Genomic DNA, 12,253 nt, shown 5'->3' on the forward strand with positions numbered 1-12,253 from the left:
TGCTCAAGCCTCTTTATTAATTGACGTCTGAAAACAATACAGAAAGGTGGAGTTAAACTTGTATACATTATATTCATAAATTTGATTGGCAATATCAAACAATCAAATTTACCAATATACAGGTTTTGATTCCGCCTTCTCATTTTGATTTTAGAGTCAATCTCAATAACAATGCAAACAAAGAAAGCAAGCAAACCAAACCTTTAACTTGCTATCATTAGGAAAACAGCTGTAACGGTTTAATTACACTCATTATAGTTGTGTTCGGTTAAAAGTTATATTTTTAATGTATTGCTTAAAAACAGTTATGAAAACTTGTAGTCCTATATAGATAAATATATATTTTGCCTTTTCTTTGAGATACTTTATGTCGTTTGTCCTTTTATGTCAGGTAATTTTTACGTGTGTGGTTTGTACTAATCAGATGAATCAAACCATTTTCAACTGCTTTAACAGTCACCAATCATCAGTCTTTATTTGCTGTCTGAAGTCACGAGCCTGTAATTCTGTGGCCGTCTTTTATTGCTGTCTGTCATATGTATTTTTCGTTTACTTGTTCGTAATAATTCGGTCGTTGTTTCCAGCACATTTGTCATATCGGGACCTCCTATATAGCTGTACTTTTTTTTACAATTGCTGAAGGACGTACACTGGCCTTTAGTTGCTCAAAAGTTGTTGTTTTTTTCAGTCGGGTGTGCCTTTGTTTTTAATTTTAAAGGTGTTTTCTTGAAGAAGCAAACAAAGTTGGTTGATATTATATAGGACACATAAACGTACAGCACATTTAAAAATTACATAGATAATTTACTAATTGTTTTCTCTGGTATGCAAACCACTCCTCTTTTCAATATTTGGGAACCTATTATTCATTAAATGTATAGTACACGAACAGGATAGGCGATTAAAACAATTGTATCCAATAAACATGCCATTGTCATGTGAAGCTGCGAGCGAAAAACAACATTTGCTTCCGTCTTGAATATGCATGATATAATTTCTACTGGGCGTTGAGAGAACAAAAACTAAATCTCGCTGTCACGTTGGAAACCCATGGGTGGCCTTCGTTGTATTTTGCTCTTTAGTCGGGTTGTTGTTTCTTTGATACATTCCCCATTTCCATTCTTATTATTGCTATTTTGAAGACCTTGCAATGAACCAGACACCAGCATAGTTAATAATCAGTCACTGAACCAGGCAAATGAGGTCAAGGTCAATGGATAAATACAAGCCGCAGACAGTCGATTTTTCGTTGTTTTGTGTATTTATCAAAATAAAAAGATTTGACGTTTAAAAGTACCATTCACTTACTTTTTTCAATCAAATTACAAAAACACATCGTATTAAACTTGTATTTTGTCAATAATATTACCCGTTGTTTGACAAAAAAATGGTAATAGATAGTCATACGCTATTTACATATATTTATAATATCTGCTGCAGTGTATGAAAGTACATTATTTGCATTGTGTGTGTGCATGGTCATTATTGTTTTGTGCCATCTCCTTTGTATCCTGTGACGTAACCTTTATCTTCAAATCGATACTCTCTTCCATCAATACCCTTTCCTTTGCCAGATTCATCGAACCTCTCCTTGTGAGCCCCTGTATATTTTGACGTATCTGTCAATCCACTAACGTTCCCTGTCTTTGAAATTTTCTGTAGAAAAAAAAACAATGTTAGTGTCCTATATTTACTAGTGTTTGAAACACCAACACGATTCTTTAGTAAATTTTGATTTAAAAAAGCATTCTCAAAAGTAAGCAGTTATTATTGCCTTTTCAACCAGTTAGTACATTTTATCTAGAGACAAAGACAATCCTACTTCTGAAGAACCTGAGTAAGTTATTTCGACAACTTCGGAACACAAGTAATATTGATAAAATCGTAAAGACATGCGCGTTTTCTGTACAGGCACTTTGTAGCACAACAGACTGTGTTGTATACTAGTATTGAAGATATCTAAAATATGCATATAACAGTATTACAATTCTCCTCCTTATTTCACATGTGTCTCGTTCTAATCATTATAATGGAGAAAACAAAACAAAAAACTAAAGTGAAAGCCGTCGTAGTTGATTAAAGCCAAATCAAAAGCTATGGTAACATCAGCATAAATACAGAATGGAAAATACCTGAGTTAATGTACCATGCTGAACTACCATTCCATTTTCCGTCGTGGCGAAGTATCTGCTGCAAACTTATTCATCGTATCTTTGAAACAAACTTATCATGCACATGGAATGTGGTTTATATACTATAACAAGCGTCGACGACGTAATATGAAAAGCGAATTTAAAATAGATATGAAGCCTGATCCCTTTTTATAAATGTATGAATGTTGCTTTGTGAAATGAATAAATGACAAACGCAGGATTTTTTTAAGTATGTTTTAGAGAAGTGTATGTAGATTGCGGTCCACATAGATATTTTTTCGTAAATTGTAATTTGAAAAAATACAAAGGAAGAACAGGATTCCTATGAAATAAATGAAAGACTAAATTACATATACTTGACGTTGTTGTGACGAAAAAGCACGGTGTGCCTCAAATGCTTCAATGTACAAGCGTGGAGCAGGCATCTGAATTTAAATTCTTCATTGTTTTTTGTTATACCGTTCGTTCTGCTCAGCATTTATTTCTTATTGTACTATCTAAGTATAATATTGTAGTTAACTTTGGTGGAGTACATTGTATTGTATTTTTCTTGAACCCAGTTGCTCTTGTGGTATTTGAGTTATAGAGCATAGGTCCGTTTACCCCCTCCGGTAACTTCGGAATAGAAACGTAATAAAAAATTGCTATCATTGTATGAGTAAAAGCAAGAACACATTTAATGAGTGTTAATAAGTCAAGATATTAAGAAACTTCACCAGAAAAAAAATTAAAAACACCAAACAAATATATATATAGAGAGAGAAGGGGAGACATTTCCCCAGCGCCTGTATAACGGAACGAATGGGCATTTCAAATTGGTATTAATCTAACCCTAAACAAAGATTCAAGTGATAATAATTGCTATGAAACTAGTAAAGAAATACGTATGTCTAGTTATTTGACGAGTAGTAATCGTATGCTGTAATAAAATTAACGGTACCAATTTTCTTGCACCAGATGCGCATTTCGACAATACATGTCTCTTCAGTGATGCTCGTGGCCAAAATATTTGAAATCCAAAGCTTATATAAAAGATGAAGAGCTATAATCCAAAAGGTCCAAAAAGTATAGCCAAATCCGTGAAAGGAATCAGAGCTTTGCATGAGGGAGATACATTCCTAAATTTATAATAATTTCTAATATTTTGTAACAGCAAATTTTAATAACACAAAAAAAATCCGTAGTGCTGCGCATAAATATGCAAAACCGTCCATTCAATCGTGTCGGAACGTTAGAATTTAGTTGTGGACATGATACTTCTTGCACTTTCTACGTGGCTTTCACATTATTGCGAGACATGCATTTCAGGAATGAAATCAATTTAAACCTCGAAAGCTGCGGGTTTTTTACGAGTCTCGACATGACAAATTATCGGCGGACTGCGTATAAATGACATAATGATATAAGTTTTGAATTTAATCAGAGATTCTATATACAAGTTGAACAGATAAATGTACTAACAACTATAAATATTTGAATGGTTAAAAAATATTTGCATAAAATATTGACAAAAAAACGCATCTCAGCAAAGTCATTTCTCTTTGTCATAAGTGCCGGCACCCTTATACTGGCCGACATAACCTGACTTTTCAAATCGATCTTCTCGTCCTGTTACACCCTTCCCTTTTCCTGAATCGTCAAATCGTTCTTTATGAGCCCCTGTATATTTGGAAGTATCTGTCATCCGATCAACCCCTCCTGTAGCAGACGTTTTCTGAAATACAATGTAGCATGCATGTCCAAGGCGAAGTTATAGTACAAAACAGTTCGAACCAGCAGTTTAAGGCGAAGTTAGACGAAGTTATAGTACAAAACAGTTCGGACCAGCAGTTTAAGGCAAAGTTAGACGAAGTTATAGCACAAAACAGTTCGAACCAGCAGTTTAAGGCGAAGTTATACGAAGTTATAGCAGTTCTTGAAAGGTGAAGTTATAGCACACACAATTTCGATGCAAACACTTTTTACAGCCATCAACTAAACGTATACTAAGTATATATAATCTAAACTAACGTCTTGCAGCATTTGAAATATTTCCGTATTTGTATGCAAAATGGTAAACCAACAAACAACTTAACAAAATGACAACATAAATACTGTCATGTTGCAATGTGTCATTTTTAAAAAGCAGTAATGAAAATTTTTCATAGAATTAAGAATGTAAAAACACAATATTTAAGTTATTTTCGGATAATAAGTTTATTTCACAAAGTTTAATATAGGTTGAAGTTTGTGACCAAATTACGGTATTCCAATTTTCACCAATTACAATTAGATGTAACAATATCAACTTTAATGAATACTATTGTAAGAATCCTACAGCTGCATGGAAGAAAAACGAGATAATTTTGGCACAACAAATTAGACATTCTATCAAACTTTAATTTCCAAAGAAGAAAGGACAAATAAGTATGTGCATCGATTTCACCGATTCATATTATATTTTATATATGTTAACAGCCAATGTTTATTCAGTTAGTACTAGTAGTGTGAGTGAGGTTACCGAAGAGTCCACGGAAAGTAAAGCACACATTTCTACAGTCTATACATGGTACCATGGAGAAAAACACACTGAATAAGTGAAAATATGTTGAAAGCCAAAAACGCCTGTAATAAAATCATATTATATTATTATTCCTATATATTGAAGTCTCTGCTAGAGTCTCGAACAATATTTGTTTGTTAAGATATTGTGTATTATGCTCATTGTGAACCCATTTAATAAAAATCTTCTTCTATACATACCGTAGCATGTACTTCAGGATTTTTTTTATCAAGTATTCTCTTCACAAGTTTTTGTCGGACTTCAGCCACTGGTGTGTCTTTTTCTTCCTTGGGCTTACATTCCTTATAAACTTCAGCCATCTTATCGAGGGCTTTATCAACTTTGGCTTTATCTGTAAGATCAAGTGTTCTGTCGAAAAGAAAAAAAAAGCAAAGTAGAATCTTATAGTTTTTAATAAAAGTCGAACAAGTACGTTGTACTAATAAAAAATATACAATTCAGATTCGTTAATCTGATGTCTAATTACTCATCATTTTTGGAATTGGAATTTAAGCTATTTAAATTAGCCAATACAAATAAAAGGCAATATAATTACTTTGTTGTTTTATCTTGGACGTAAGGAAATACACTGCTATCCATTCTCTGTCTAATGGTGGTGTCCTTCCCTAGACAGTCCTGAACCATTTTACCCCATGCTTTACTAGTCATTTTATTTGGGGGTTTGTCTTTTGAATTGAGAATATTGAAATTTCTAAATACTTCACAAACATCGTCAATCTCGCCACCAGATGCCATTTTGCCTGAAAAATAGAATACATAATGTGTCTAAATGCTTTCTCAATATTAACAAATATAGCTTTACTAGGATATAAAAATAAAATGTTGTGTGATTGCCAATGAGACAACTCTTCACAAGAGATCCTTTTGGGAAGATATTGGATAAATGTCTAACAGTTAATGTGAACTTGCATGACGTATCGTCATAAACGTGTAGAATCATGTCGAATTTCGAATCAAAATGATTATGTTCTATTTGCATGATTTGTATAGGCGACCACACGGTATGGATTTTTTCTCACTGTTGCAGGTCGTACGGTTGCCTATAATTGCTTACATTAACTTCATTAGAACTTTGGTGGATAAAGTTGTCTAATTTGCAATCATACCTCATACCACATCTCTTTGTTTTTATATAGTTGCAGTGCAGTTAGTCCTAATTAGCCGTACAATATCAATGCTAAATCTGCATCATTTGCAAAATATGTACCACGCCCTTTGTTAAGTTACTTTAACACCAAAATAAATGCATATATGTGTTTATCGGTAATTCGTATATTTTCCCTTTGATCTTACTGCCTGATATTTTCTAACGGGCTCGTCTAGATATTCCAGATATAGTCAGTATCAAAAACGAAACTACCTATTATTCTATAGGACTCTATATATATTATCCTTTTGTTTTCAATTCAAGTTCTCAAAGGCAAACAAATTTAGCAGCTACAATATATAACGATGGTAATGTAAACAAAAAACGATAATCTTTTCATGTGATGGACAGACGCGCATATATGGAGCCGAGCAGTACAGTGACAATCGGAAAGGCAGTTGACTTTTAAAATTTGACCAAAAAAGATGACTGACATGATTAGTTTGATAAAGGTTGAAGTAAAGTGCTGGAGTTGTACAGAGCTACGTAATAATTATACGTATGGATCGAGTCGAGTAGTAACTTAACTGGCTCTTTTCGTCGTCGACAGTTAGTTATATAAATTGTCAAAATAGGAATTGCACATCGACGATAATGGTGTGGCCATAGTTATTTGAGTTGCACATGGAACATAACATTTGATGACAATAACATTCAGTTTCAAACATTAGAAAACTGAGGAGAAAAAAAGATATTCCGTCCAAAATAGTTGCCTTTCTTAATTATTCTTCAGTGAATGTGATAATATTAGAAGGCATACTTTGTTGACTTCAAGATAGCTTTCAGTGGCACATACATGTGGGACCCCCCCCCCCCCCCCCACACACACACACACAACAAAAAAGAAGGAGGGAGAGCTCGAGAAGATTTGTCATTGTAATCCATAATAGGGGCTTATTAACAAATCTGGGAAAGGGAGGTGATATACTACATATATTTCATTGCAACAAAATCAAATTATAGGAGCAATAATTATAATGATCGAGGGTTAAACAAGTATGTTGCAATTTCCGATAGAGGCATGGTACACAAGTTGCATCAAATGGTTATTACATATCACGTACAGTCGCATTAATTTGAGACCCAACCCAACCCAGATAAGATTCCCGCGAACTTCCAATATATAGTGTGTGTCATCTTCCGTGGCGGATTCAGAAAGTTTCATAAGTAGGGGCCCGCTGACTGCCTAATAGGGGACCAAAACCAGTCATGCTTCAGTGATTTTTCCCAAAAAAGGGGGACCCTCCAAAAAAAATCCGCCTCCTTTAATGATCGTTAATTATTCTTACAACCAGTTAAGATAAGAATATTTTTATCAGACTTACGTATAAATTTGAGCAACAGGCAAATTTTGGGCACCACGATTGTCATGCATGATGATAATCAAATGAATTATACACAATTACAAAACAGAGTAAATGATTCGAATGATTAGAGTGATTGAAGTACATTTAAACAAAACATGTATACACGCAAACTGAGATATAAATAAACATTGTTATTGTCCTAACATAAATTAAAAAAAGTCTTTTAAAAGCCACTGGTCTGGAGAGGAGAAAATACTCTTTCCAAAATGTTAGTATAATAGAATTAATGTATACCATGTGTGTGTGCCATAGGGGACATATTTGTTTAGATGTTGACATATATATAGATACATTGGGAAAATTCATGTTTGCAGTCGATATTATATATAGAGAGATATAATATTAATATAATAGAGATGTCATGATGAATATTGTGTATTACAGAGGATACTCCCAATGCATATACATATGATATACACAGTTGTTATGGAAATGACACACTCGACATTTATCATTTATAGATATTGTTTTCAGATAAATTATGAAAAATACGCGAGTGGCAAACACATAAATCCAGATGCCGATATTAAAACTTGCTGTAACGCTCATATTTTTAAAAGTACAAAATGTTCATACAATTGTATATATGCACCGCATAACAATTATCAGGATCAAATATCTGTTTTCAGACAACTTGAACAATAATAAATAACATTTTGCAATAAGTACATTGCTAATTATATCTATCGGAAGTTGGCAGGAAATTCATATTTACAAACTACACAAACATCTAAAAAGCAATCAATATAATTAACATCATGCCTTACCGTCTTCAGTCAGTGTATTGGATAACTCCAGAGAGCTTATAAACAATTAACTTCTTGGTATACTTTGACAAACACGTGACACTGTCTTCAGAAAAAAACCTTGATGATACTGGTTTCAATGTGTCTCTATCGCTCTATAGCTATATATTATGATAATAGTAGAAGCGCATGAGTAAACTTCCTCTGGTTAATTTCTAAATTTGAGAAAACTTTTACAAACGTTTACAAATATTTCCGTGAGAGGTTAAGATTTAAAATTGACTAAAACTATTTTGCACTTGAAAACATGTAGGAAAACTTGGTTCATAAGCGGAAATTGATGAGCGGATTTGCCAGTCGTGTGTATAATCTTATACAATAATATTTCTATAGCTACATGTCAACATTTTAGTGCTCCCATTTCATTATCATATTTATCGATTTGTGCATATTGATCGATACTCCTCTCGACATGCTGAAAGAGTACACACACCCATTTTTTGTTAACGTTTTCAACTTTTATTAAGTGTCGAAGATATTTGAAATGAGTGCCGGTAAAACATAAAAAGTTAATAGCCGATCTGCTCTTGAGTTACCATATTAGTTTTCATCCGTGTACGGCTAATAGATTCCCTCAGAAACCATTACTAATTTTAGGAAGTGGTTTCTCTGTATTTTTTTATGGTTTCTTTTAGAAATAAATCAAGACAATCAACAACTATACAGTTACAGATAAAAGGCAGAAATAACTTCGCTTATTGTTTATATGCGCGAATGTTCCTTATTTCATACTATAACAAACGTGTTTGGTTTCTTTTCCCGATGATCTAAATTTAAAGATGGTCGCCAGATATAGTACAAATATAATACAATGTGTTAATACCTGGTAATTGATATGCTACATCATATTGGTTTGTAATATGTATAAAACATACAAATTTGTGTAACAACTGATGTGGTGAACCACATTATTGTATTTTCCCTTTCCTACCTAGTTCCAGACTGGCTTTATGTAATTCACATGCCTCATTTCGTAACCTTTTTACCAATTGATTCACTGATCATGACAATTTCAACTCCTTACACAGTATAAATTAAACAGTCATAATTAATGAAGTATTTTGACAGCTCAAGGTATATACTAATGATGATGTATATACAACTCGTCTTAACATCAACCCAACAATGTTAGATCAGTAAATTTGCTTTCGAAAATTTTTGTGTTCTTTCCTCGCCGGTATTCGAACCCATGCTTCTGAGATATAGTGGGTCTTTTTGAATGAGATCTACCCCACTGGAAGAGAATAAAATATGGGACCACTTGGAACAAACATGGATGTCTTTAACTGATTATTTGCTTCTCCAATGTACTTATACCTCCGAAGAGTCCTCTACATCACGCACAAAATCCTACATTAGAGTTAAATAGAACGTTTATCTTTTTACCACCTACGCAAACAAAATCGATAGATAACCTTTTCTAAATTCATCAATTTAACTTAGTAAAAATAATTTATTTCTTATCTATAAAAACTGCTGATTAAATGCATTTTATATTTGTAACATCTGTTTCCACGCTTGGGCTAAGTAGCTTATTTATGATAGATAATTCAAGACATATCGATGTTATCATAAAGGCATATTTTCATAACATATCCTTGCAGCTTTTTCGTCTGTACTTTATTTATTAGTAATCATATTCAACACAATTAATGCACACAAATAATCAGATTTTCCATGTTATAATAATATTTTTTCAGAGTGGAAAAGAAAAGACTAGTTAGAAAGACATACGAACTTCGGACTAGTACCTCACTCCAGAGACTAAGGCATTTTGTTTCGATATCCAACTACATGTACTCGTGAGTCACTCATAGTACCTGTACGAGCTGAATATATCTAATATAATCCATACTTGAATGAGAAAATGTGACAAAATATATTCAGGAACAAGTAAAAATAATTTATTAAATGAAAATGTAATTTCATTACCAGTGCATATCAGTTGATTCATCAATGAATTCATGTCATATCAATATGAATTACGTGTATTTTCCCATCAGTTGAGTGTTTGTTCAATAAAGGAGATATACATTTACTGATCCCAGTCCAATATCATAAAGAATTGTTGGAGACTATATATATATATATAAATAAGCTTAATATTAGGGAATTTTTCTATTTCACATATTCCCCATTTTCATTCTCAATTTTATTAATATGGTGACAAGGAGTGTGAAACTTTATTTAAAGTACAAATGTCCAATTATATGATATGTCTTTGATAAATAAAAAGGGGATATACATGTGTGTCAATGAGACAGCAACCTATAACACAATAAACAAGCTAAGACATCTAGATCTCAACATACTGTTATCAGTAATAGACATGTACATGTGATGCTGGAGTCGACTTAGCTTTTTCAGAAGCTGCAAACACCACCACATTCTCAAAACAACTAAAAGCATTTCATATGACAATAAATTATTTCGCCGAGCACAGCTGTATACAGCTACAGAGGTCCAACCCTGTAATAAAATATAAGACACAAAAGTTCTTTGTAGTCAAAGAACTTAGCTTAGAATTGGTTATATGATTTGAATTTATATTCATTTTATTGCTATTGTGCAATACACTGTGCTGTTACGAATTGCCCCCGCCCCCACCACACCTTTTTTTTGAAAAAAATGCCCCCCTCCCCCCCACACACACACATTTTTTTTCTTTCATAAAAACAATTCTTTCAGCCAAGAAATGGTCAAAATCTTAATTCAAATTTCCAATGGAGTTTGCAACCATAATTACAAATTTAATAATTTAAAAGAAGTGTAAGGGAGGTAATCCAAATTTAAAGATTTTACTTAAAAGTAATTGTCCATTAACCAGGACTAATACATTAATTTATATTATTGCATAGCAATGTAATATTTCCCACAGAAAGTAACACAAATTTGTAAGGGTTCCACGGAACCCAGTGTCTCGCCTACTTTTGCTGAAAATCACTGGCTCAACAAAAATGAGGGGAAAAAAATAAAAATATTCTTCTTAATACTATTTTTTGATTGTAATAAGCTTCTGTCCAAGTTTGGTAAAAATACAGGATAGTTTATGAATCTAATAAATGTTTAAAAACTTTAACTGAAGACTGTATGTAAAGTTAACTGGAAGAAAAACTAAGTCCATTTATAAGTAAAATACAGATACACAGACCTGTACAAAATATTAACAAAATTTCCTTCTAAATACTAGCTTTTGATCACAAACAAGCTTCTATCTAAGTTTGGTACAAATTAAAAGCAGTATAAGAAAGTTATTTTTTTTTTTAAATTTAACCACAGAGTAAATGTGTTGTTTCTTGGCAGAAAATCTAAGTCCATTTAAAAGTAAAATACGGAAAAAACTGATTTATTTTTTTACAAAATTTATGCTGTATTTTATCTTTTGATCATAAACAAGCTTCTGTCCATGTTTGGTTCAAACCCAGGATAGTTTAAGAAAGTTATTAAAATTTTAAAAACTTTATCCACAGAGTGAATGTACTGTTGCCCCGCAGAAAAACTAAGTCCATTTATAAGTAAAATATGGAAAAAAAAATATTTTATTTTTACAAAATTACCTTCTTGATACTATCTTGTGATCATAAACAAGCTTCTGTCCATGTTTGGAAGTAAACAAGTATAAGAAAGTTATTAAAATTTCAAAAACTTTAACCACAGAGTGAATATTTGTGGATGCCACCGCCGGAATGTAGGATCGCTTAGTCTCGCTTTTTCGACAAAAGTCGAAAGCTTGACAAAAAGTTAGCCTGCAATAAATTCTAATATTGCACTAGTGCAATAAATCTTCAAAAGTAGTGACGTCATCAATAACAAAATCTTAGTTAAAACCAATTTTAACTTTCAATATTATATTGCTATACAATAAAAGGGTTATAGCATGAATATTGTCCCTCGTAGAACATATATTGCACTCACAAGCTCATGCAATATAAACTTCTACTCGGGACAATATTCCCCAATATTCATGCAATAACCCTATATTATTAAAGAATTAAAGTGATAATAAGGCAGGATTAACCATATACTGACCTCTATTCTGTGATTCTGTCAACCTTTTTTTGGCTATGGTCAGGTTGTCAAATACTATAAGCAGTAGGCCATCTGTATGTGGTATGGTGTATGGGATGATTGTAAGGTTTGTACAGTATTTTCTATTACTGCATTGTATTCTTTCAATTGGAAGGAAATAAACTAGTGTAAAATCGCCCACCATAATT

General features: G+C 32.6%; 1 protein-coding gene across 3 annotated transcripts; it reads right to left on the minus strand.

The window, feature by feature from the left end:
- Positions 1–1,335: 1,335 nt before the first annotated feature.
- Positions 1,336–8,253, minus strand: LOC134725826 (tubulin polymerization-promoting protein family member 3-like). Of its 3 annotated transcripts, none has more exons than XM_063590028.1 (4): positions 7,189–7,235; positions 5,252–5,456; positions 4,896–5,064; positions 1,336–1,656 (listed from the first exon to the last, which is right to left on the minus strand). In XM_063590028.1, the coding sequence occupies exons 1-4, from the start codon at positions 7,232–7,234 to the stop codon at positions 1,483–1,485; spliced, it is 594 nt and encodes a 197-aa protein (XP_063446098.1). In that variant the 5' UTR covers position 7,235; the 3' UTR covers positions 1,336–1,482. The 3 variants fall into 3 exon arrangements, with proteins under 3 accessions (XP_063446098.1, XP_063446099.1, XP_063446097.1); XM_063590029.1 differs by lacking the exons at positions 1,336–1,656; positions 7,189–7,235 and adding exons at positions 3,555–3,867; positions 7,998–8,253; XM_063590027.1 differs by lacking the exon at positions 1,336–1,656 and adding an exon at positions 3,555–3,867.
- Between the last annotated feature and the right edge of the window lie 4,000 nt (positions 8,254–12,253).

The sequence above is a fragment of the Mytilus trossulus genome, chromosome 7, assembly GCF_036588685.1.
Source record: "Mytilus trossulus isolate FHL-02 chromosome 7, PNRI_Mtr1.1.1.hap1, whole genome shotgun sequence".
Taxonomy (NCBI): domain Eukaryota; kingdom Metazoa; phylum Mollusca; class Bivalvia; order Mytilida; family Mytilidae; genus Mytilus; species Mytilus trossulus.